This window comes from Schistocerca americana, chromosome 11 (assembly GCF_021461395.2).
Source record: "Schistocerca americana isolate TAMUIC-IGC-003095 chromosome 11, iqSchAmer2.1, whole genome shotgun sequence".
NCBI lineage: Eukaryota > Metazoa > Arthropoda > Insecta > Orthoptera > Acrididae > Schistocerca > Schistocerca americana.
The window spans coordinates 198117789-198145077 of record NC_060129.1 but is presented as its reverse complement, the minus strand read 5'-3'; the positions used below and the strand labels follow the sequence as shown (position 1 = coordinate 198145077).

At 40.8% G+C, this 27289-nt stretch overlaps 1 protein-coding gene across 1 annotated transcript in view; it reads right to left on the bottom strand.

Moving 5' to 3' along the window:
* LOC124553552 overlaps positions 1–27289 on the bottom strand; it is a 262796-nt gene that overhangs the window by 201975 nt on the left and 33532 nt on the right. The window contains exons 5-8 of the mRNA XM_047127399.1: positions 17019–17152; positions 10410–10493; positions 7368–7533; positions 750–896 (exon numbers count right to left, since the gene is read on the bottom strand). Of these exons, the coding sequence (XP_046983355.1) occupies positions 750–896; positions 7368–7533; positions 10410–10493; positions 17019–17152 (531 nt within the window). The remainder of the gene's footprint in view (positions 1–749; positions 897–7367; positions 7534–10409; positions 10494–17018; positions 17153–27289) is intronic.

The window sequence follows — 27289 nt, the reverse complement described above, 5'->3', positions numbered from 1 at the left end:
CTGCTGCACGCAGTGTGGTTTCAGTTGCCTGAGAATGCAGACTGCAGACAATTTCAGTTGTCAGAATATGAAGAAATGCCCTGCAAAATGTATATAACATAATAATTTCAGTCCAAATTTAATAGAAATAAACTGCACGAAAGAGGCCTTCATATTCATCCACCTTTAATGTTTCCAGCTATTTGTTATGGAAATCATGCACATTGTGTTTTCAGGTGCTAACAACATCAAAATTGGACAATGGACCAATGGTGACAAGCCCTCTTTACAAGTGAACCGTACTTCGGTTTGCAGTCATATTCGAGAAGAGTTTTCATCAGGAGGTGACTGAGTTGACACAGAAAGGCTTAAGAAGATACAGGAAATCCACCAATTTCATGGAACTTTGCTGTTGGAAGGAAAAATTGTGAGGGAGACAAAGATATGAATATAGTAAGCAGATTCAGAAGGATGTAGGTTGTAGGTTGTAGTAGGCACTCTGAGATGAAGAGGATTGCACAGGATAGAGTAGAATGGAGGGCTGCATCAAACCAGTCTTAGGGCCAAAGATCACAACAACAAACATACATTAAATAGCTCTCCTATGATTTATCAATGAAGAGAAAAATAGTTTGTTCGTTAGACAATTTTGAAGTAAGTACTTATCCGATATATAACACACATTACACATCTACTGTAACAAATTTACAAGACTCGAACCACACACCAGAGAAGTGTTTACACACAGAATGATGCACTGCTCCACCTACCCCGGGCTGAGTCCCCTCTCCAGCCGGTTGTTGAGGGCTCGGTCGAGGAGCCCTCCGAGAGCTGTCGAAATCTGCGTTTTCAGCCCCGTCGACCGGTCACTGCGGCCAAGCTGTTCTGTCGACGTGGCAGAGACTGCTGTCGTCGTGCTGCAACACGGCAAGACCGACACTGGAGTGAGTTGCAACGGCATAATTCTGCCGTGGAGTACACTAGACCTGTCGGAATACAATGAGGTGACAAACGTCACGGGATACCTCCTAATATCCTTTTTCCCGACACAGTGGAGCAACACGACGTGGCACAAACTCGACAAGTCGTCGCAAGCCCCTACAGAAATACTTAAATGTGCTGCCTTTACGACAATCTGTAATTGTGAAATGTTGCCGGTGCAGGATTATGTGGAGGAACTGATCTCTTGATTATGTCCCACACATTTTCGATGGGATTAATGTCAGGAATGTGGGTAGCCAAATCATTCATTCAATCTGTCCAGAAAGTTCCACAAACCAGTCACAAACAGTTGTGGCACAGTGACGTGCCTCATCATTTTTTGAGGACACTGTGAGGAGGCAAGCTGGGAAATTTTCACTTCCCCTCGTTTTGCCATCTGCCTCCTTAAAAGTCATTTTTTTCATTTTTGAACTAATTACCATTAACATAAGTAAGTATTAATCTGCATTTTCATAAAAGAGAAACGTTGGCCTTCAGACCAAATTTTGTGCTCAGTTTTAGGTACGTAATAGATTTTCTAATTTATTTCGACTATGCCTAGTTCGTATCTTTTGTTATAGGGTGAAATAGGTAATCGTTTCGTAACCTAAATTCTATTGTTGATGTATAAACAAACATAAATTCTGTACTAATCATAAGCATTTGGAGGAACAACTAACAGTAATCTTAAAGTATCTATTTGGCTCTATCTGTAAACATGTTAGCAAAGCCAGCCCTTAATTAATTTCAAAGTAATTAACAGTTTTGTCAAAAGTATTATTTGCGTAACTATATTTGTTAATTTCATGACGTAAACAAATAATTCGACTTAACCCTCGTAGTAGAAGAAACTGTTAAAAAGACGGAATTTTTCAATGTATTCAGTTAATTTAACGAGTTAAGTTTTAATTGTAATTTCCGTAAAATTAACTTCGAACAATGTGTAGTTTCGGCCCCTATTATTGTGAGGATATATAAGGGCCCGATTTTTGGTCACGAGTCAGTCAGTTCACGGCCAAGCTTCAGATGAGAAACCTGCGCTGGCTAGAATGACAACAATGCTTCAATGTAACTGTGAAATAAGTGTTAAACAATTAGGCCGTGTGTAAAAACCAATGACAGTGACTGCCCCATATGTACCCGATTATTCTTCAAGAGCTGTGGACTTTTTGGTTACGTTTTTACTGCTCGTAGAAGTTCAACAGGAAACTATTGTAGCAGTATGTGGATGTTCACCTGCAACCTATTAAAGAGGCTTATCAAAAGTTAAACAATGGTCCACTGGCCATACATAACTGTGTATTATTGGGGGGTTGTAAACGGTGAAAGTAAAAGACTGAAATGAACTTGTGTACCTGTCGGCTACATCACTCAAAATATCCAGTAATAGTAGACACCCCGTAGTTTTTCAGCCAGTATGTCGACACTGAGAACAACAAATGAAGAAATAAAGCAGGCGATCGCTGTCACGACACGAAATACACGAATGGTTGCAAATGATATCCGAGTAGCTGAACACGACCATTTTCAGTCAATGGTCGGTACAGTTGGACCACAGGACCCAGCACATTCGTGCCCACCTTGCACAGTCCCTTGTTGACAACTTGGATCCACGGCTTCATGTGGTCTGTGCTACACTTGAACCTCACCGTCAGATCTTACCAACTGAAATCATGTCTCCTCTGATCAGGTCACCCAGTCACCACTCCCATCGTGCACTGGTGTCGCTGCTTCTCGTAACATTGTTGCTTCTGTCGCACTCAACTATACGCTGCTCTACTCAAAATTTATGAATGTCTATGTTCTTACATTTACTTCTCAGAGTACTTCCCTTATGAATATTTTGATGCAATAAAGACAGCTGGCATGTCACATTAACTGACATAAAATTGAGTGAAAATAAAATTTCTTCCAATTGCTAAGAAGTTTTAATCAGCAGCTGTCTGTACTGGTGCAGTACGCCAGAATTGTGTGAAGAGTTTTCTCAGTGACTTGTGGGATGTTGAGCCAAGTTGTCAATTCAATGTTACGCAGAACACATTGACGAATAGATAAGAGCTACGAAATGCTGAGAGAACGTGCATATCACAGGGTATCAAAGAGCATAGCAGGGTCCGGGAGTCACACAGTGCTACAAACGACAGCAAAACACTTACAGTACTGCACAGTCTGGTTGAACACCACACGGGGAGAATGCAACTCGACGTACCCGTAGAAGACGGCCGTGTCAGGCATCGAAATATGTTGCAGAAAAAATAAATCGACAACTCGGCTGGACACCTGAAAGCACACTGACTACTTGACAAAAATTGGGCACAACACAGAGTATCAGAGGAACAGATACTATCCTTTCTTGCACTCACTGAAAAAGGGAGGAAAGGAAAATTAAAGAGCTATTTTGCTGCTGCAGACAGCGCTGTCAAAAATTCTAATCCTGAGGTAAAGGCAAACAACAGAAACCATCTCGCCAGAACTGCAAAGTGACTTTTTTTCAAGGAAAGTCGCACACAAATAAAAATAACTAATGCGAACATTCTAAATAATAAAATCTAGAGTGATAAAGAAAATTTCAATTGGATGCAATAACACACTTGAAAATGTTAATATAGGAAAATTATGTTTTGTTCTGTAAAACAAGCATCTTCCAGTAAACCAGATCAGGAACAGCAAGTGCCCAATATGAGGATTTAAACAAAGAAAGGAATTGCATATGGCAAGGATGCTTGCATTCTGCAAATTCTAATTTGTATGTGGATAAGACAAAAATTGTCCGCATAACTCTTCTTGCATTGTTCATACTGACCTCTGTCCTCTTATTTTACTACTATGCTGTTATGGTCCTGATATGCATGTTTTATCCTAATTCCCCTATTTGTCTTCTTTCTGTAGTAGATAAGCCACGTGTGCTCCACTACAAGTTTGCACCAAACAGGAACAACGAGCTGTGATCACGTTTCTGCGGTCAGAAAGTGCATCGGGGGACGCAATCCGTCAAAGAGTTTTGGCACAACTTGGGAACAGTGTCTCGCCACAACAGAGTGTCTACGATTGGATTGCAAAATTGTTCACACAATTGTTACGCCAGGCGACCGTACACAGCCACGCACGACACCGAGTGCACACGTGACACGTTCTGGTACGAGCAACTACTGACAAAGTGGCAATTTGCCTGCAAATCGGTCACAGTTTTGCATACGAAATCATTCAAGTCCGTGCAAAACAGGTCCCAAAACAACTCGCAGAGCTGCACGAACGAACACGCTCGAACACCTGCCAAATACGTTTGGATCACTACGGTAATGCACGTAACGGCTTCTTAAACGAATCACCACTGGTGACAAAACGTGGATCCGTCATTACGAGTCAGAGCGTAAATGGTAGAGCACGGAATAGAAAAGAAAATCTACAACCGCCAAGCAGGAAAAAGTTCAAAACCCACCATCTGCAGGAAAACTAATGCTTACCATTTTTTGGGACACACAAGGCCCAGTACTGGTCATTATCAGGAGAGATGCACAACAATAAACAGTGCGGGTTACAGTGAGATGCTCGCTTACACGCTAAAGCCTGCAATTCAAAGCACAGACCGAGGAATACCATCGAAAGGTGTCGTGTCGACGCACGACAATGCCCGTCCGTGTACCACCACCCACACTGCTTGAAACGCTCCAGAAACTCGAGTTTAATCGAACAGCTCAGCATCGCCTATTCCTCACCTCACCCCTTGTTTGGTTCACTCGGAGAGTCATTAAGGGGCCGTCAGCTCGCCACAGACTAAGAAGTGAGGGACGCGGTGCGAGTGTGGCTCGCTGCACGGCCGAAAACCGCCTTTCTGAGGATATCGGGAAGCTCGTGCAGCAGCAGACCGAGTGTGTTGAAAACTGAGAGGTGACTACTGACAAATAACATTACTGTACACGTCCTTTGGTATTGCAATAAAAGGTATAGGCTACACTGGATAATTTTTGACCGACTCTCGTATATCGAACAAGTTACTGTGGAGAAGGGAGAGACCTCACATCCCCGCAATCCTCCTTACCAGGGCTGCTCACCTCTGATACTCTAATTTCCAGTTCCACAATATGTTCTTCATAAACTTACCTTTTGAACACTTACACCTACAAGACACTCGTCGTACGTATTCCAATTTCTGTCTCGACCTACAGTTTTTGCCTTCTACGGCTCCTCCTAGTACCGTGGAAGTTATTCACTGATGTCTTAACACATCCTATTACCCTCTCCCTTCTGCTAGTTAACATTTTGCAAAATTCGTCTCATCTTATGGAGTACCTACTCACTTCTAATTTTATCATACTGATAAATGAAAAGCACCAGTTTGCTTTTGTTCTACAATATTATTTTTATTGCTAACCGGTTTTCGGCTTACAAGGCCATCTTCAGGCATTTACTGAGTATTATCACCAAAGAAGTTAAATGTTAGCAGACAACATTGGAAGAGAAGTAACACATCTAGAGTGAAGTAGAAACATACAGTGTATGTTTCTACTTCACTCTAGATGTGTTACTTCTCTTCCAATGTTGTCTGCTAACATTTAACTTCTTTGGTGATAATACTCAGTAAATGCCTGAAGATGGCCTTGTAAGCCGAAAACCGGTTAGCAATAAAAATAATATTGTAGAACAAAAGCAAACTGGTGCTTTTCATTTATTATTATAATGTTGTTCTACCAAGAACCGACGGAAGATTCTGTTAATATGATTTATGATACTGGTTTACTTCAGTATCCCATTGTAATATATTTGAAACATTTCTGTTCTTGTATCCTCACAGTCCACAGCTCACTTCCACACAGTGCTCTGTTCCACAAAGGCAGATGCGCGCACACGCACACGCACAAAAAAGGCCGAAGTTTAAACCTCTATTACTGCCTGTGATAGTTTCTGATTTCATCCTTAGTACATCCATCTACTTTGTGGCACCAAACTTTGATACTAAAGTTGTCACTACTCTCATTTATGCTCCCCACCCCCAACAATGCCATTGCCTTTATTTGGTTTACTCTGCATGTTAAGGTATGTCCACACGATCCCTCTCTTGTAGTGTGCAATAGCAGACTCAAAGGAATAAAAAGAAAGAATGCATGTACACATGGTCATTCTCATGTTGCCCCATCGCGGAAGCAATATGCTACGAATCCCCTGGTTTGCTTGGGAGCGTATCTTGCATTCATTGTGGTGAACAGGTGACAGAAAAAGGAAACGCAAAAGCACATATAGGTAAAGAAGTATTTAGGTAACTGGGCTATGAGAGATACAAAGCAATGATAATGATTTGTCTGCACAGTTCAAACTAGATCACAGAGAGATTTTAGATTTCCTGCTCAGAAAACTGTAGCAATAAGGCTGGCAATTAAATTTTGTTAGCTAGTAAATGGTGATTTATTTACCAGTTGGAACTATTTATTCCTCAAATGAAAACATATTTCAGTGATTATTCCTGATACTGAGAAATATTGAAGGGAGGTTCTTAGTCATTACATGAACATTAATTAAGTTTCAATGCATCGTTTATACTTTATTTTTTTACACAACTTTAATCATCAAATATGATACATAGATTAACATCCTCAAAATGGAAAAACTGGGAATTTCATAGATGCCAGAATCAACTAGAATGGGGGGTTGTATTTCTCAGTTTTGTATTTATTGCATCATCAATGTACTTCATTTCAATTTTAGTCATTTTCTGAGGAGCTAAACATGCCCCATCACTTCTTTTGTTCAAATGTCAGGTTCCCTTGTTGTTGTGCTTTTAAGCTGCGAAAGCACGAATATTCATCCACAGTTTTCATACGGGCTTACAGTTTTCATAAATTTTTGGCATATTCTTCTCAGTTTTTCTACTTCTAAATTTACAGTATCTTATTCTTTACAAAAACACAATCGGAGACCTTTTAATAATACTTGACACTCGAGACAACAGATCTCGAATTTCTACTCAAATAATCTTCAGAAGGGGCACTCTGTATGACTTTCTTCTTTGTCTTTAATCATCTATAAACTTAAGCTGGCTTCATTTGGAGTCGACACACATTACTGTGCATAATTCAGTTCACGGCATAACATCTACACACTACACAATCAAGCGCACATAGACCTCAGCTAGCTGTCGTCTGCCAAAAAGCGCAAAGAATCCGACAGAAGGCAGGCAGCGATGCAGTTGACACGCGGCCTCCATTTCCAGGAAATTACGCACGCTCAAATGCGCACGCAGAGTTGCGCTGTTGAAAATTTACGTACGTGCGCGAAGTTGAACACAAATAAGGTGTCGGGCAGACGCACCTGCACACCGTTCATTCCATTCGACAACTCCCGCAACCCTTCCCCACCTTTACACGGGACAGCAGGCTCGAGGCCTCAAATAATGCCGCAAGACTCTGCCTCACCTGGCCGGTTGCCACTCCGTGACGTGCACTGCCGAAGCCGAGGGCGCAGCGGACCCCGGTGAGCCCCTGCCGGCACCTACCGCTCCCGTGCCGTTCGTCTCCTGCCAGCCGCCGGATCCGAGGGGGTACTCTGAGGCCGGAGACCCCACTGCCGGAGGCTTCGTCTCTGCGTACAGAAGCAGGCACGTTACAGTGGAGAACAAAATGTAACTTAAGTTTATAATGTGCTAGTAATTATTCCTTAACTTCTACTGTTTTTATTTCCAGCTTTTATCTTTCCGAGTCAAATATTTAGCAGCTTCAATTTTTTTTTAAAAATGGCAACCTTAACCAACATAATGCTCTGATAAAGTTGAGACTTGTAACTTTTAATTGTGACATCCATTTGCAAATTATGTCAAAGAATTGCATATTTTGTCACATTTTTACCTTTCTAGTTTCATTATTTAGTGTCATTTACTTTATTCTAAAGATCATATATGTTGTCTGAAACGTAACAGCCCATTAAGGCCTATTTAAAATGAACATTTCCCAGTCTAATTCAGGATCGCACATGCAAACAAAATATGTAACTCGTCTAGAAAAACTTATAACTGGGAAAATAACTGTTTAATCTATTTCAGTTCAAAGTGTAGAAGCTCTGTAAATGAAGGGAATAATTCCCGTGAAGGGAGTCTCCGGTAATTAATAGAAAATATAAATGTATTATTGTAATTCCTTATTTGAGAGTTTATTCTCAAATGAAATAACAGACACATACTAAAATCGTAGTGTACTTACTGTTCTGAGCAGATGTACGTTTAGATACGTATTTTCAGTTTTACATGTAAATTTTAATTGTTAATTAATCAAAAATTGACTTTAAACAATGCCGAGGATTGTTCGGGATTGTTAAGAAATTATAAATAGGGGCTGCCATGTTGGCATAGGGAGACAGTCTGGTTTTAGTTTTTGAGCGGTGAGCATGTAGCTGCTCTATTTGTATTGTAAGTATTGTTTGCCTTTGTAATAATGCTTTAACTGTTTTGAAAGTATAACAAATGTATTTAAAATAACGTGATGCAAGACGATTTTTAATTTTAACTTTTCTGTAGTTGAAATTTTACAGTAACTGTCTCCAGGACTTATGGAGTGAAGTATTGTTTGTCTTTGTAATAATGCTTTAACTCTGTTTTGAAAGTATAATAAATGTATTTAAAATAACGTGATGCAAGACGATTTTTAATTTTAACTTTTCAGTAGTTGAAATTTTACAGTAACTGTCTCCAGGACTTATGGAGTGACAGATTGCCAGATACGATGAGTAAAACAACCCCTAAGAATGTTGTGTCTCTAACTTATTCATTTGATCATTCTGTAACTTTTCAACGTCAACAGTAATATATACTTGAGCATACACTGGTGAAGTTTGGAAAAGTTATTTTAATTTCTAATTTCACTCTCAGATTACGGTGCATTCCTTTGTATATTAAGCAGAGGCAAGTTATAACTATGTGGCGCCGGTAGTAGTGAAATGGGGTAAACTTGCCTGGGTACCTCTTACAATGATACAGTGCTTGTTTCGCCTCATCACCCAGTATTTATTTTTGAACAAAATTAAATATTATGAGCAAGTGATGTTACTATAGCTGACTTATTTTAGATGAAATTTATTTCGGATAAATTTTCCTTAATACTACACCCACAAAATTAACCATACAAGAACATAATATAGTGGATGTTTACAAATCATGTACATAAAACAACATAAAAACATGATAGGTGTCACACATTCCCCAATATTTTTATGGCAGTTCAGGGTCAGAACGTGATTGAAATTTTACACTCTTTACTGTTGAGTGTTAATGGCAACCAGAAAGTACCTGTGCAAGAGATCAAGCACATCAGAACACAAATTTTGCTGTACTATAAGCCTATCCCCACATCCAGAAGTAAAACAGCTTGCAAAATCGTCACAGACTCTAACTGATCGAACCCTTCACAGATAATTAAATGTGTATTCCCACAGAGAACTTCCACACTGTACCGAGGATAGTACGTCAGAAGATTGATATGTTCATATAAACGTGTGACCAAAAATCCTTTGTTTTTTAAATTATTACTGAAAAGTTACATTCGACACCTTTCCAGATTCAACCAAACAACTTCAATGCACTCATTAAAAGAAGATTTTGACTCACTGCATCTATTGTATCCTAGATGGCACAGTGTTGTGCTCATTCATAAAGGGCTTTGACGCACCGTATTCTAAATGGCGATGTGGTGTCGTGGAGACTTGTTTAGATTTGTCACGTTCGAGGTGCACCGGTATCCACCACAACAGGTGGATAGCTTGAGGAGGGCAAGTTCCACGGCCTGCATATTCTACCTATCCATGTCCATTAGATTTTCATCTCTGGGGTCATAATATACAACTGGTTTCTGAAGTAGACAACCCAGATACAGAAACTCTTCACTGACACATTGAGGAAGCCCGCAAAATTGTTCCGTGCCGTCAGGGTGTGTCCACGATTCTACGACAGAATTCACGTACATTCCAAATGTTTTCACTACTACTGCAATTTTAAGAGGTTAGCTGTACCTGCTACAAATCAAAGTCCTCTAATAACCCACTGTCTGAGAATAAGCCTGCTGCAGCACAAAAATGTGGCTTCTGGAAGAATATAAGTGATTTTAAGGAAAGTACTGTAAGGTGACTGGTTGTACTATCAATACTGAGCAACACTTGGGGGGAGAACAAAGAGATCACCCCTCATTGCAATATATTCTACAGATAGAGTTACCAGAAATGTTGCTACAGCCATGTGTGGGTGAAGGGAAAAACATAACACAAACAAATCATGCAGGAGGACATCTTATCATTTTCTGTATATTTTTATGATTTTATATAAGATACCCTTCTGCACAATTATTTACATTATCATTTTTGTGCAACTGAAACTTCAGATTCATAATTTAGTTACTTATATAACAATGCTTACACCAGGAAGAAAAGTGCAGTTAGAAGTTATATTCGAAACAAACTGACACGTGAACACGCACCTGGGCAGAGGAAATCGCCATCAGCTCCCGTGTCTCCGGCCGGCACGCCGGGCATCCAAATGGTGTTGTTCGGTTCACGCCAACCTGCGAGATGGTTTCAAATTTAGCTGTGTCGTCAGTAAAGTACGTCTGTCAAAATTTTTTGTTCAACTGGTACGAGTTATTGAATCGATGAATCGGAAAAGGGGTCACATCCACTTCTTTCCAAATTACATAACACAATCCTTCCACTGCAAATGTAATGATAGTTGCCTTATTATCATCATCAGGTTTGAAAAGGGTCGTCATCTCTAGTACATTCAAACTCAATTACTGGCCACAGTCGACGGCTGAAGTACGTTATAATGGTGTGTTTTGTTTCACCCCACGGCCAACTGCCGTGTGACTATGTGCCTAAACCCATAGCGTAGTAAAACGTTTTTTGTGATTTATCTCGAACATGACCTCTTTTCCTATTCAACGATTCAAATGAATCAGACATTAGTAGGTACATGTCATGACACAGGCAATCTCAAACCAATTTCGAAAATCTCTCTACTCTCACATCTCAAAATGATTTGGGAGGGAAGAGAAGAGAGAGAGAAACACTTTTGGATACCTTAACTCACCATGGCCATGTTATGAGTAGAACAACAGCTTACTGCACAAGTGGTAGAGGAACCAGATAACCAGATGAGGTCTGATAGTAATAGAGAAAGACAAGGAAGTATTTGCAGCTACTAATTGATTGTAGTTAAGTTATATAGTGTCTAACAGACACAATAAAAAGGAGACAGCAATAGGCAAGTACAAAGACGTGCTAGTCAGCTTCTCATGTGATAGGTAATGTCACACAGACCACCTACTGATCACACACGGACACCACTGGTGTAATCTCACAATGACGGTAGAGGAGAAATTTCATATGGGCTACATGGAATAACTACTCCAACATTTGCTAGAAGTGTTATGGAAACAACTGACAATTGTAATTGGGACCAAAAGACTAATTTTTGAATCACAATTCTCTCAGATCTCACTCTAGCATTACAACCCTCCTAGAATTGCAGTTTGTCATCATTTACATATGGGAATGCCTAACACAATGAAAGACAACTGTATGTTAACAGGGGGAGAAAAAGGAAAGAAGGTGAAAGTTTAAAATCCTGTCTGTGACAAGGTCTTTGAGAGATTGAGCAAATTCTTGTATTCAGCAATGCTAGGGTAGGATATCAGCTACTACGGCTTTCTTGTAAAAAGGCTGTGGTGTACACCTAGGTATGAATAAATTTTTGGACATCTCATCTTCTAGCTGCACATTATATTTTTGATAAAATCTTTCATATAATGTTCCACATTATCAATCTGCTACAATGCTAGTGCAATAAAATTATTAATATCTCACAGGGGGACATACCAATTAAGGTAAATTGACTATCAACATAGGGAAAAACCAGAAACAAGACCATAGATGTATTAGATATCCTGTTGCGGATTAAGTTTACACACTGCCCCCAGTGTGTTTCGCAATAGTTCATGTCCAAAACAGTATGGCAACAAAGGCATATTTACTGAATAAGAAATAAATATATAAACTGTAGATATCAGATAGCAAAACAAAGGCATGTCATTCTACAGGAAAAATAGAAGTACCTCTAATTTTGCAATAAATGAATATTTCTTTAGACATATGGCATAATGTATACCACATGAAGATGAAACTTATTTTCAGCATAAGACAGTGAAAAAATCTTAGAAGAGAAAATGAGGACACAAAAATAGTTAATATTTTACAAAACAATTTTGCGCAGTTGCAATGTATGGAAGTGAAACTTGGGGAACAATAAAATTAAGAATATACCGAGAGTCCAGTCGGTAGTAATGAAGTTTCTCACATACATAGCTGAAAACACAAGCCATAACAAAAGCAAAATAGAAAAATTAGAGCAGGATTAGGGCTAATGTCTCTGAAGAGGTACAAGAATAAGAAGAAACTGGAAACATTGCACCATTAGGAGGACGTATAATGACATGCTTCCAAAAGTACTATCCAAATACCAATCAACAGAATTAAGAAACACAGAACACAATGGAAGGAATTAGACTATTTTATATATTGTATTTGGGCAAAATGAGCAGAGGAAGAAGAAGAAAATCACAGTTTCCCACAGCATTAAATCTTGGGTATGTTGTTCAGTGGAATTAGCAACTGGAGTGGTTCTATTCCTCAGAGATGGCTTTACTGGTGGGGAGTACGGTTCTTTTAACACATTCCAGTCGGGCCCCAATGACTGTTGCACTCCCCCCGAAGTCATATACTTTTTCGACATTTGTGTATGGCCCCTGCTTATAAGATAAAGGAGAAGAGCAGATTACTGGCCATTTCAGAAACACTGACATCAGTTTTAAAACCATCCCCATCAATTTTGCACCCAGATTCTTTGAGCAGCCTCGGGATTTTCTTCACTGGTCAAACTGCACCCCATTTTATGACAAACTTTTGCATTTAAGAAGCACACTGCAATAACTAATGTGTGGGAACTGATCATACCTGTGATACATTTTACAAGTAAAGTATCACTTTGTGGAAGCTGGGAAATCCACATAGCGGCCCTCCAAAGAGCTAAAATAGTGAGCACCTGACTTCGAGCCGTCACTGCTCGGAAATAGCACACTGTTTTGTGAAATAACAATCTGGAAAGCCACACTCGGAGATTCTTCGAGCGCCAACTGTTAGGAGAATCACAACGTAACCGTAATTTCTACGGACAGTGACAGAAATATGTTAACAGTGTCATACTACAACTAAGCATTCTCTAAAAACCAATACAGTTATTGCAATTCTAGACAAAGGAAGAGTGCAAAAATCTGTTTATCATCGGTTGCATAAAAAAAAAAAAAAGAAAAAAATTACCCTCAAGTGTACTTTACTGAAGAATAGAATTGATAGAAAAATAAAGATAACTTAGAAGATGGCAATATTACTAACAGGAGTGGAAAACTTTGCTAACAGGAGAAGTAGGGACACTCCAGAAGTAATTTTAGCACAGCAGTTGTAAGGGGTCCAAAGGCCCTTACTATAAGTTTGCACTCGGCACAGGTCGACAGGGCAAACTATCGATAGTGTGTCGAGTGGTGAGAGCGAGTGGAGAGTTGAGTCAGTTGTTCCCGGGCGGCGGACCGAGCTGTGCGGAAGCCAGCAGTTGTTGTAATGCAAGGTTTTACCGACAAAGGGAGTGGCCATCGCCGCTGTTTAACCCCTTTGTGTTAGAATAATACGGGAAAGTGATAAAGTATAATTATGAGAGTGATCAGTGATATTTCTGTGCCGATATTTGAGATTTCGCGTCTACCGCGCCGGCCATCATTTGGATTGCAGTGTTGGATTTCAGTGATTGAATTTGCGTGTGACGACAATGAATAGCGAGGAATCCTGTGCTGAGATTAGCCGTTATTAAAAGTGTATGACGAAGGCAGTGGCTGTCTCCTTTTTCTTGTGTTTTTGAGACGAATATAGGTCTTGATTAGTGAAGCTGTGTTGGCGTTATTCTCGTTACCAGACATTTCATTATTGCAGCATTTGAGGACAAAATGGAATGTAACAACTCCGTAGCAGTCAATTCCGATTGCCAGCCCCGTTAGGTACACAGTCACATTAATTAATTATTATTTGGGCTGCTATCTGATCCCGATCGAGCGGAAACATAATACGGACGTGTTACACAGTGCAAATCTGAACAAAACAGGATAGAACCTAAATTCACAGATTTGGAAAGGTGTCTGATAGTGTGGAATGGAATAAAATGAGCAGAAAGAAAAATTATCTCAATTTGGGAGTTGTCTGTCACAGGCATACAATCAGCTCGAAACTTTAATTGTTACAATATGCACGAGAAAATAAATAAGGCTAAGCTAACAGAGCAGATAGGCACGCAGATGGCTGTATACCAAACTTTGACAACACGATCTTGAAGAGGTGGACGAATTTTGCCACCTCAGAAACAGAAATAACAGAGAAGGAAAATACGAGAAAGATGCTGTAGCATTGTTTGCAAGATGGCACAGTGGCATTCTATAAAAAGTAAGAGCTGCTAACAGTGATGAAATAATAACCTTAAGACCAAGAAATGACATGAATTCACGAAAAGTTAATTACTGGTGTGCTTCTGGGTGTTCAGCCTAGTTATCTGTTTTTATTTTATGCACAATATTTGCACAACAGGCCCAGTCATCAACTTCATAGCTAATTGTGAGTTCGACTCCTGATGCCCACTATGCCCTTTAATTTTCTTTGGTTTTTCAGAGCTAACAATGATATTCCAAGCAACAGACAAATTCTCTCGTTGTTGCCCACCTATGCGGGATATGAAGTCCAGCGAGCTCTTACTACATTGAACTCTAAGTCTCATTTAAATTGAAACCTCCATCTCAGTTTATTAGGTTTGCAGACGTCTTTATTTTGAGACACTTCTTAATTGTGCTGACCTGTATGTGTCTGCTCGACAATACCGGTCTCATGTTACTTCGTTTCACGATTACAGTCGATGCAGTGCTCGCCTGTCTTATCCGAGTGCTCCCACGTTCCGTACATTGCCCCTTGGCTGTTCCAACAGTAAAACGTGCCAGATTTGCTCCAAATACAGTACACATCTAGCCTCAAGAAGTAGATTGTCTTTAGTACTACAAAGACGGCTTTTTATTTTCACTGAAGGGAGTGAAATACACCGAACACCATCCAGAATGAAATAGTCTCTCTGCAGCAGAGTGTGTGCTGATATGAAGCTTCCTGGAAGATTAAAACTGTGTGCCAACCCGAGACTCCAACACAAGACCTCCGTTTTTCGCAGGCAGGTCCTCTACCGACCTCTACCGACTGAGTTATCCGAATGTAACTCACAACCCGTCCTCACAGCTTAATGAAGCCAGTACCTCTCCTCCTGCCTTTGCAACCTCACAGAAGCTCTCCTACGAAGCTCGCACGACTTGCACTCCTGGAAGAATGCGTGACTAGCACTTCTGGAAGAACGGATATTGCGGAGACACAGCTTAGCTGTAGTGTAGGTAAGATAGAGAGAAGACGCTGGTGGAAATAAATCTATGAGGACAGGTTGTGAGTTGCACTTTGTTAGTTCAGCAGGTAGAGCACTTGCCCTTGAAAGCCACTGGTCCTGAGTTCGAGTCTCAGTCTTGTACAGTTTTAGTCTGCCAAAAAGTTTATCAGTGCACACACCCTTGCAGAGTGAAAATTTCATTCTGGAACATCCCCCAGGCGCATACTAGTCTGTGAAGTTTGGAAGGTAGGAGATGAGGCACTACCAGGAGTAAAGCTGTGAGGACGGCTCACGAGTCACACTCGCGTGGCTCAATCTATAGAGCTCTTGTCCGTGAAAGGCAAAGATCCCGAGTTCGAGTCCAGGACACAGTTTTAATGTGCCGTGAAATTTCACTGGGTACCACATTTACAAGGAAACGAGTCTGTCAAACTGGCTGGGTATTGAGCCAGAATAAAGTAGGTAAGCAATTCTTGTCTTCTCTCCCTATCTCTACCTCAGACTAAACCACTTTCTCAATCATTCTCTATTTTGACAATTCGAGCATCCGACCCTTTCGAAGACTCTAATTGTCACAATTATACGGCAAGATTCTCCCTGTCTGGAAGTGTTCGAGCTGTGTGGATCGGAGTCTTTAGCACCAAATAAATTGGGACAGAGGTTTCAATTTTGCCACGGCTCATTAAGGAGGGAAGGAAGATTCGATGACATAATTAGAGGCAGAGCACAAGTCCAGATCAGGGAAGGAAAGGTAAAGAAATAGGCTTTGCCTTCACAGGAACTATCCCAGCATTTGCCTGGTGAAATTTAGGGAAGCCACAGAAAACCTAAATCTGGACGGGCAGAGAGATACGAACCAGCGTCCTCCCAAATGTCCGGTCAGCTTAACATTGCACTATTTCACTCGAGGCTCGGGGTGCGACACTCAATTTATACAAATCTTGCTGGTCTTCACATCCCCTAGACGTGATAAAAGGGTATAGAGGGTGTTGGGAGTCAAGCTCTGGAGTCCAGGCACTTAGTACACGTAACAGAACAACTAAAAGCACCTAAAGCAGACAAATTTGTGGGCTGTCAAAACTTTTGCACATAAAATGGAAACGATAAATTGGTTGAACACTCTGAAGCACACCGTTACTCAGCCAAGCAGCAAAAATGTGACTCATCACATGGACAGCTATGTTTGGAGAACAACTGTGTTCAGGGATGAAATATGGATAATAGGGAGTGCTATGGGAGGCTGTCCATCAGAAAGGATTACTGAGTAAGAAATGAAAACATCCTGCAATGAGTAAACAAGAGAAGTGGTGTAATAAAAAATACAAAGACGAAAATAGGTAATCATGAAGCATGTATTAGCACACAAGCTGTTGGTGGAAAATGCAGATGAAAGAATGGAACAGGGAAAGAGCTGAAAGGGCAGATCGTCCCCAACAATTTACAAGATACCAGTTCCACTGAAATGAAGAGGATAAAGGAGTGAAAGACAAGAATGGACAGCCACAGCAAACTGACCAATAGGATCGACAACAAAAGTGACAAATCAAAAATGGAGAGGAAGCAGAGGAGAGAGACTCACTGTTGTCGGACTCGACTGCGACGGCCACGTCGTCCGGGTCATCCTCCGGCTTCTCCCGCTTCAACCTGGAGCAGATCATCTCGCTCCTGTGCGCCCGACCCATGTGCCTGTTGCGAGTGCTCTGCTGCTCGAACCTAAGGCATGTGCACCAACTGCTCTTACTTATCTTTATTTATTTAATTTCCACACAGCCGTGAAAGTTACAGCTCCTGCAAAACACAAGAAATAATGGCAATACAATAAAATAAATGGAACATACAACACCTGATACTGTCTTATTACTACTATAAATATTTATTGCGCAACAGTTTCTACGCTACTGCTTCAAACTGGTTCGCAACACAGGCAACAACAGATACTACAAGGTGTCCATAAATGAAGTTACTGTTTCAAAATGCTGTACAAAGAGAGCCACTGCTCGGAATGATGTCTTTGAACAGCATATTATTGACACGGGGAAGAAACATCACAGAACAAAAAAACTTAACGAAAACTTTACCAATACATGGCACTAGATGTGTCCGAGTACGCACACAGACAGACACGAGGTCGTTCCCCATTTGACGTACGAGGCGCCCGACGTGACTCTCTCTGTGAAGAATCGCATGCTGCCGGTAAAGCTCTTTTACGAGGAAGGTGCCTGTGCGTGAACAGTGACTGCGCATTAGCAGCCGTGCAGAAGTTCCCAACACTCGAGGGTACGAAAATAGGCATCGGTCCTATATCTACCGAGGGTCTGGGGAAAATGATTACAAAATTCAAAATGAGAGGTTCTTCTGAAGTGGAATGTGGCAGAGGGAGGAAAGCAATTCATCCGACATCTGTCAAAGATGTGGCCACAACACTGCAGGACGGGTCGAGAGGTGACGCGCAAACACGCACTGCCCACACGTCGGACGTGCCTGCGAGCACAGTGTGTAAAATCCTACGAGACATCCCGCATTGCTATCCGTACAAAATAACCCAAGTTCAGGAGTTGCTTCCTGCTGACATGCAGCAAGACAAATATTCGCTTCGGAATTTTTTGCTCACACAGAAGTGGACAATGAATGGCCGTGGAACATTCTGTAGACAGACGGAACCCATTTACATCTCTGAGGATGTATCACTACACAGAACTGCAGAATATGGGCAACGGAAAATCTGCACGCGCACTGACTGGTATCACTTCATTCTGCAGATGTGACTGTTTGTTGCGGGTTGATGGCGTCATTTATCATAATGCCTTTTTTTTTTGAGGAGATGAGTCCTGTTAGTTGTAGCATCACTTATAAATGCTGTGAGAATCTTCTGCACGCCAACAGCATTCCAGTCCTCCAACAGTGTGGCTAAGATCAGTTTTGTGCAAGACAGCACAGCTCTGCATACGGCACAACCACGGAAGCGGCACCGAGCGAGGTGGCACAGTGGTTAGTACACTGAACTCGCATTAGGGAGGACGGCAGTCCAAACCCACGTCCAGCCATCCCGATTGAGGTTTTCCGTAATTTTCCTAAATTGCTTCAGGCAAATGCCAGGATGGTACCTACGAAATGGCACGACCAACTTCTTTCACTATCCTTCTGTCGTCTGACGGGACCGATGACCTCGCAGTTCGGTCCTCTCCCCGAATCGACCGACCGACCATTGAAGCGGCTGCTGTAGGAGCATTTTGGAAATGCTGGAATTGTCAGCCGTCACTTCCCTACAGCCTTACCATCTAGATCATCTGCTCCTAATCTGTGCAACTTCTGACTGCGAGGTCGTCCGAAAGAGGCCGCACGCAGCGTTCCGGCGCCGAACGTAACCGAACTGAAGGCACACGCTGCACAGTGCGTTCCGGATGTCGAGCCCGAGACACTCCGATCTGTCGTGGGGCGTGCCGTTTCTCGCTTTCGACTTGTGGCAGAAAACAGTGGACAGCACACTGAACACGTCTCACCCTAATCGCGTGACAATCAGAAACTGACGTTATTTTACATTTTATGCAGTTTTTAGCCCCCAGGACAGTTAAAATCCAATGTTGTTTTGCTTTTCATGTGGTTTCTGGCCCCAAAACAATTAAAAACCTAGGTCAGCTTGTTTTTTATATACGGTTTCTTGCCTCAGAGCGATTAATAACATATTTTTCGCAACTGATGTGGTACGACCTTGCTGTGGTAGTTGGGCTTAACTATCTAACAGTCTGATAACCACTGACTCCCAGACTTCTGCACTCATACACATTTAAGAGTACGGACAGTTTAATATATCACTCGAACAGTAGCCATCATTTTTTTTTTCCTTTTCTTTTGAAATGTGACATTTTCCCCTTCAGGAATAATATGCTGTTCAAATATGACAACACTCTGAGCAGTAGTTCACTTTCAACTGTGTTTTGAAACTGGAACTTTAATTATGGACATCCTGTAGTCATACTTCTGACCTGACATTCTTTTGAAGAAATTGAAAATTTTTCTTACACAGACTAGACACACTGCCTTAATGAAGCCCGGTGACCATCTCCTAGATCGTTCTTAACTGCTGCAAGTTTCCAACTGCCCAGGTGTGGACTGATCGAGTTGCAGATCGTCCGTGGATAGCTCCAGCTTTTGGGGCACTACGGAAAAACTAACATATTGTAATTAAGCAGAATATTTTTATTTGGAATACTCTATTACGTTTGTGATTCATGTTTTGCTGCTAGAGAACAGTGCAGACCTCAGTTCTCATTTACCCGTCCCTAAAATATTTTTCCGTTTCCCATTTCATCCTCAAGTAAACGGGAGGGGGAGCAGGCGGGGGGGCTGTGTGGGTGGTATCAACTTGTAACTACGATTAAAAGTTTATACAGTGTGTCTCAGGAGGAATGCTCAATATTCTGGGATATGACAGCAACAGTTGTCTGAAGAGAAAAATTTCATAGGAAGAAATGACCTATTCTGAATGGTTTCTGAAATAGGACACAATGTATATATTTTTTGGGCAAATGGCACATGTGTGTGTCTTTCCTACAAGACCTCTTTGATGTTTCATTGCAGCCCAACCTACCTGGTTGCTTTCATCCCCTATCCTCAGGATGTTCTTCCACTATTAAACTAGCACACCACAGCGAGTTGTGAGTGAAGTAGTGAGGGACGAACTGCATCAGACAGAAGCATTTGTTGTTTCTGTACAGCTTCTGCTACAGTAGTGCTCCTGCAGCTGTGGAGCGATACCGTCGGCAATTTCCGCCAAATTCGCAATCGTGGAGTGTTTACCGCAGTTTTCACCACATTGGAATGAAATTTGTATCCTTCCAGGTTCCCACTGTTTCCTGAATGTATAGTTTAATAGCCTCTGTGGAATAGCAGCAAACAGTCAAAATGGCACAGCGTAGTCCTACTACCAGATCGTGACTTTCTGCAAATACGGATGACCTACGAACTCATGTAAGGCAAACATTACATACGGGACACTCGTACCCATTTCACATTCGGCACATTCACGATCTCCACATTGGCGACAATGATACACGGCATGAATTTTATCACTAGTCAAATGACAATCGTCATATGCTTCCATTAACACTGTTCACTGATGAAGCCATACTTATGGGGAGCAGAATCAACAACACGTGTAATAATCATTAACGGTTGCAGAAAAAAATCACACGCTACAGTGGCAATCGACATCCACCACTGCTTTTCAATAAATGGCACAGCACAATTGTTTACCTTTTGGTAGGTCCAGTCATTTTAGAAGAGTGAATGACAGGACAGGATTACTAACATTTTTTGGAAACTTCTTTTGTCAAACACCATGAAGATGTTCCTTTCTGTGACACAGAAAAACGGAAACCTTTCCGCAACCCTATAAAACTAGAAATGATGAAAGGAAGAAATTGCATTCATAATAACTGATACCTTACAACTTTGCCATTTACAAAACACTGACGGCATTTATCATTTTTTACAAATTACATCCATTAGATGGCGTCCTCCTGTACAAATACATTCGTGAAATTTGTTGTTGAGATTCCTCATTGACCGCTGCAACATCTCAGCTGGGATACTGTGAATTGCATCCAGAATTCTCTGTTTTAGTTCATCCAGGGTCCTCGGTCGAGTCGTGTAGATTTTGCTCTTGAGGTAGCCCCACAAGAAAAAAAATCACAGTCGGATATATATGGTGATCTAGGGGATCAGGGAATGTTACCGAATCGTGACATCACACGATTGCCAAACAATTCTCGCACGTATGCCACTGATTGCCATGCAGTGTGTGATGTCGCTCCGTCCTGTTGAAACCAGGCTTCTTGAATGTTTGGAAAGTTGTTCAATGCAGGTGTAACAAACGTTCATAACATCTGCAAATAACGATCGGTATTAACAGTTATTGTGTTTCCCTCTTCATTTGCGAAAAAATACTGTTTGACGATCCCATGTGATGAAACACCACACCATACTGTCACTTTACTGGTGCGTAAAGGGCACTCATGAACGTCATTAGGATTTGTGTTTGCCCAGCAATGTTAGTTCTGTTTATTCACATAATGTGTGAGATGAAAATGTGCCTCATCTGACATCCACAACTTGTTTAGAAATTCATTGTCATTGTTTATTTTTGTTATCATTTGTTGACAGAATCCTAATCGTAATCGGTAATCATTGTCCTTCAATTGTTGCACCATTTGTAGATTGTACGGATGAAATTTTAAATTGAGATGAAGAATTCTGCGAACACTCTCCCGGGACATTCCAACCACTGCTGCTCGCTTACGAACTGAACGCCGTGGGCTCCGTGAGACAGACTCGCGTACAACACGAATGTTCACTGGAGAACACACACTTCTCGGTCGTCCTGTTGTTTCTTCTCGAGGGCGCGTCCAGTCTCTTCAAAGTTATTAATCTGACATTTTATCGGGTGTTTCGACAGAACAGCATTGTGACGTCCTAAATTATAAAAACGTCGAAACTCCCTCTGGGCTGCTACCAAACTATCATTGTTTTTATAAAACATTTTTATGGCTGACACACGCAGTCGTCCCTTCCACTGATCCACCATTCCTGAAGTGGCGGACTGTTTACTCTCTCACTGTCACGAACCTGCAGTGCTGCCACCTGCCCGTGGCTGCCACTACTCATTTAAAACATTCCAGTTATTCTGTGTCACCCTGTAATTGCAGCATGACAGGGCCTCACCACATTTAACCAGACCTGTGAGGGGAATGTCTCAAGTGCACTTATCCTAATCATCGGAATGGTCATGACAGCACAATTCGTGGCCACAAAGACTGCCAGGCCTCACACCATTAGATTTTTGTTTATGGGGTCGGATGAAGTCCGAGGTATACAACAAATGGTGAGTATGCGAGATGAACTGCTCGGTCACATCACAGCCGCTGCTGCCCTCATTAGTGAACGTGCAGACAAGCAACAAAACACAGGAGAGCGTAAATACACTGAAGTTGATGGTCGGATATTCAAACTTTTATTGTGAACTGTACAACAACTGTAATGTGATGTATACAATAATGCTTAGAGGTGAATGTGTTAAAAATACCCATTTTCCTGTCTATAGTTTGTAAAAGACATGTTGTAATGTTTGCTAAATGGTTTACACATGTAAACCTAAGAATTTATTGAATAATACAGAAAATAACATCATACATTAAATGCAGTCTACCTCTGGTACCATTAGGAGTAGGGCATATGTCCGTATGAAGTCTTTTGCTTCAAATGATCGTTCCCATCATACGCCGAATGCTGACCATTCCTGCTGGGACACCCTCAACGTTGTTCTTTCATCTACTGACCTAACTTTGATGATATTTATGTATTCTCCTAGTTTTTTGGCATTTCCTTGCGTACTTATCACTGTTGAAGTGTATTTTCAATCTTGAAAATATAATCAGTTTATTTAGTTATAGAAGTATTAGTGAAACATTAATTTGTGCGTCATGCAAGAATCCTGTAACATAGCTTTATTTTTTATGTTAATACACTTATCCTTTTCAGAAACTTATTTTCTTGCTATTGCCAATATGTATTTTATATCCATCTTATTTCCACTACCAGTAATTTTGCTGCCCAAATAGCAAAATCCATCTTCTACTATTTCCTAATTTAGTTCCCTGAGGATCACCTGGCCTAATTTTATGACACATCATAACTCGTATTATTTCGTTCAATGTTTGATTAATTACCTCTATTAATACACTATCCATTCCATACAACTGATCTAGATCCTTTGCTGTCTCTGTCCAAATTATGATTTCATCGACAATGCTCAATGTTTTCATTTCTCCTCTCTGAATTTTAATTTCTTTTTCAAATTCCTTCTCAGTCTGCTTTACTACTTGTATATATCGAATAACTCAGGGATATGCAACAAACCTGTCTCATTGGCTTTTACACTGCAGCATACCTACAAGTTTCTGGTAGTAAAAGATAACACCAATAATGCTTATATGTAGTAAATTACATTTTGCGGAACAATTTTTTTTGGTGACAGACTGATCTATAGGACAGACAGTGTTCTAGGATGGGTTGCAAGGTGATTAAATTGCTTACCAATTGAAGAAGACAACAAATATGATTTTTATAAGAAGCTGTCGTACTACACACACCCCACAAACTAAATTCTGCCACACAGTTGTGTGACAACACAGTGATATTACGTTCTGTGCCACGACTGAAAGAAGCGAAACCAGAAGACGCCATACTCGATAACAAATCTGTGAAACCGAAGGAAAAGGTGCAGTTTCGATATAACAGCACATTAAACACTTCCTGAGATTAATTCCTTCTTGATATGGTCCATTGTAATTTTTATTACAATTTTTAGTTTTCTGAAACAATTTAAATTCTCTGTGTATGGCAGCAAAAGGAAAATTAAATGAAGAAAACTGTAAAACTGAAAGGAGAAAAATGGCTCGTAAGGGAAAATTTTAAGTACTGCCGCAGGAAAAAACAGAACAGAGCATCTGGAACTGTTCTTTCCAGAAAGAAGCATATGTCTGGGAATGTTGCAAAAGAGGAATCCTTCACATTCATCTCCTTTCATCCTCACAACAGGGAGTCCATATCGACCTGGGTACTGAACGAGCTGCACCTACTTTACAATGCTCCCCACCCTCCTCTTCTCACCTCCCTGAGAAAAGAGCAAACAGTCAGACAGTTCAGCTCCGACTCCACTGGCAAAATTATGGAGGTTGTTCACAGATATTTCGGTATAAGGGACCTACTCCCTTCAATAACTCATCACATAATAATGTAATGTGGTGTCAAGCCTGCTAACTCTGTTCCTGTACCAAAATGAGCAACAGAAAACATACAGCAATGCAACAATCCTCTGACAGATCAATGCTGTTGCCACTGCTACGGGAACAGCTCGGTATACTGTCGTTGTGCCGCTGAACCCCCACAAGAGTTGTCATCTACCAATCCACAACTGGTAAACTTATCCACACTGCTCCATATCGGTGTTAACTTACAGTGCCGCTAGCAAAACAAACCTGAGACTGTATCGAGAAGCAAGCTTTTGGGTGAAGAGTAAAATGGATATTACTATTGTTAAACAGCAAGTACTGTGAGTGAATGGAACAAATCTGTATACAAACAGGACACACAGCACGTACAGTCAACATCTGCATTGTTGGGCAGATATGTTCAGCACAATAAAAGTACGAAGATAAATCCTCTTATTCTTCTTAGGATCAATCCCATCTAGTACAGGATTTGCTGTATTCGAGGTAGAACAAACTTATATAACTCTGCTGCCGGACGGATTCCCTATCATTGCAGTCCTCTGTTATTTGTGTCGATGCGTATACGAGGGACCGCTCGGTTTCCCTACAGTGCAAAGGTAACATACGTACCTCGTAGCATGCTATAATTATCAAAAAACTTCATTTGGCTATCACCAATCATTTACGAGATACGGAAATTGTTACGATACGCGATGCACAGTGACGTGAAAGGGTGCGTCGTGCGCGACCTTCTGTCAAATGTAAAACATGAGAACTCCAAAATTAAATGAAATACTGTTCTGCTCTCAATTTTAAATAAAATTTTGATATCTTATCTACATTTTATTCACTGAAATGTATGAGCTCATTTTACTTAATATGATGCAGTGCAGTAAGTAGGACAGATAACGAAAAGAAATTCAGTTCTTTATCGAGTGAAGATATCAGACTGTAAGATGCGCAAAAATCAAATTTCTGCTCCTAACAGTTTTCGAAAACTCGGAAGCTAAATACTTCGTATCCTCGGAGGGTAAATACTTCGTATCGGCTGTGACGTCATTTCTCGGCACCGGCACGAGCATTTGGCGACCGGTACAGTCGTAACAAAAGCTACCGTCAGCACAGAATGCAGAGAGCGAAAGAGTTAAGGGCGCGAAGTCACGTGTGTCACCCATCTGGGAGTCCCGTTCACTCTGTTCGGTGTGTGATGCAGAAACTGGGGAGCAGCAAAGCATTTGCCTACACCACACACTGGATGGCCAGTACACCAGCCAGGGTCATCACTCCATCGTGGGTTCGAGTCGCATCTGGCTCACCTGTGTGTCTCAGAGACTAACGTATTGTGTGTCACGCTATACAACAGTGGTCTCCAACGTTGGGAAGGGGGGGGGGGGGGGGGGGGTGTTAAATGGTGAAGCAACCAGACAAGTCAAAGATTTTATATTCTTATTACAGTTAGCAGGTGCATTTTTTTTTTTTTTTTTTTTTTTTTTTTTTTTTTTTTTTTTTTTTTTTTTTTTTTAGAGTTGGCAGCATCAGCTTTGTTTCCAAGAGTTATTGCTGACAGTGCATTCTTCAGCCTGCACTCTGCATTCTTAACTCATATTGTGCTCTGTAGAAGTAAATAGTACTTTTATTGGTTTTGTACACTGAGTGAAAATGTGTGCTAAAAGAAGATTGTATAATGAAGAATATATGAAGTACAGATTCACGTTTATTGATAGACATAATGTCCAACTGCCACAATGTGTTGTCTGTCATATTATCCTCAGTAACGAATCATTGTGGCCTGTGCTTCTGGAACATTATCTAACAGCAGCTCACTGTCCATTAAAAAATCAACCAAAAGAGTTTTTTGTTGGAAAAAGAAATTCTGTAAGTCACACGAAACTGGATTTTATCGATATCTTCCAGCAGGGATATGATGAAGTCATTGAAGCATTATACAAAATTTCCCTCTTAACCCTTTTGCTCCTACAGACATTCCGTGCTGAAAGTTACGGCTGTACTGCTCACCAAATGCTGATGCCTGTGCAGAGAGACAGCATTCCGGCCGATGTGAAATACTTATCCCATTTTTCAAAAACTATAAGGTGAAAAAAAATTGATTTTTGCACATCTTACAGTCTGATATCTTTGCTCAATAAAGAGCTGAATTTCTCTTCATTATACACCACAGTTACTAAGTTGCATCAATATCAAGTAAAATACTGCACAAAATTTTAAAGATTTTGCATAGGTAAAAAACGCATCACATAAGTTTTGCATTTGGTCAATTTTATGTCATATATTGCATTGCATCAAATGTAGATAAGATATCAAAATTTTGCTTAAAACTGAGAGCAGAATGACCTCTCATTTTGTGTTCGGTTATCAGGTTCTATATCCGAAGGACAGTCATGCGTGACATGCCCATTCACACCCTTGGGCATCACAAACCCTGTGGTCGTAGTTCATAAATGATTAGAGATAATGAAATGAGCTTTTTGTAAATGGTAGCACGCAATGAGGCACATATGTTGTACGATACATACTCTAAAGTTCTTTATTCGTTGAGATATGAAAGTAACTAGTCCGTAACAGTGAGAGATCGGCAACTGAGGACACAGACATCCGTAGCGCTGCAGGAAAACTGAAACAGTGCACTCATACACGTCCACAGCATCTGTCAGAATGGTCACAGTTCGTAATATTGACGGAAAGTTACAGAGTAAAGCAGAAGTAATATCTGACATTCCCCAAGGAAGTTCTATAGGCGCTCTGTTGTTCTTGATCTATGTAAATGATTTAGGAGATAATCTGAGCAGCCCTCTTCGATTGTTTGCAGATGGTGCTGTCATTTACCATCATGTAAAGCCATGAGATTATCAAAATGAATTGCAAAATATCTGTACAGTGCAAAAAGTGCCAGCTGGCTCTAAATTGTGTAAAGCGTAAAGTCATTCAGATGAGAACCAAAACGAATCCCCTAAATTTCAGTAACACGATAAATCACACAATCCCTAAGGCTGTAAACTCAACTAAATATTTAGGGATTACAATTATGAATAACTTAAAATCTAACGATCACACACATAATTGT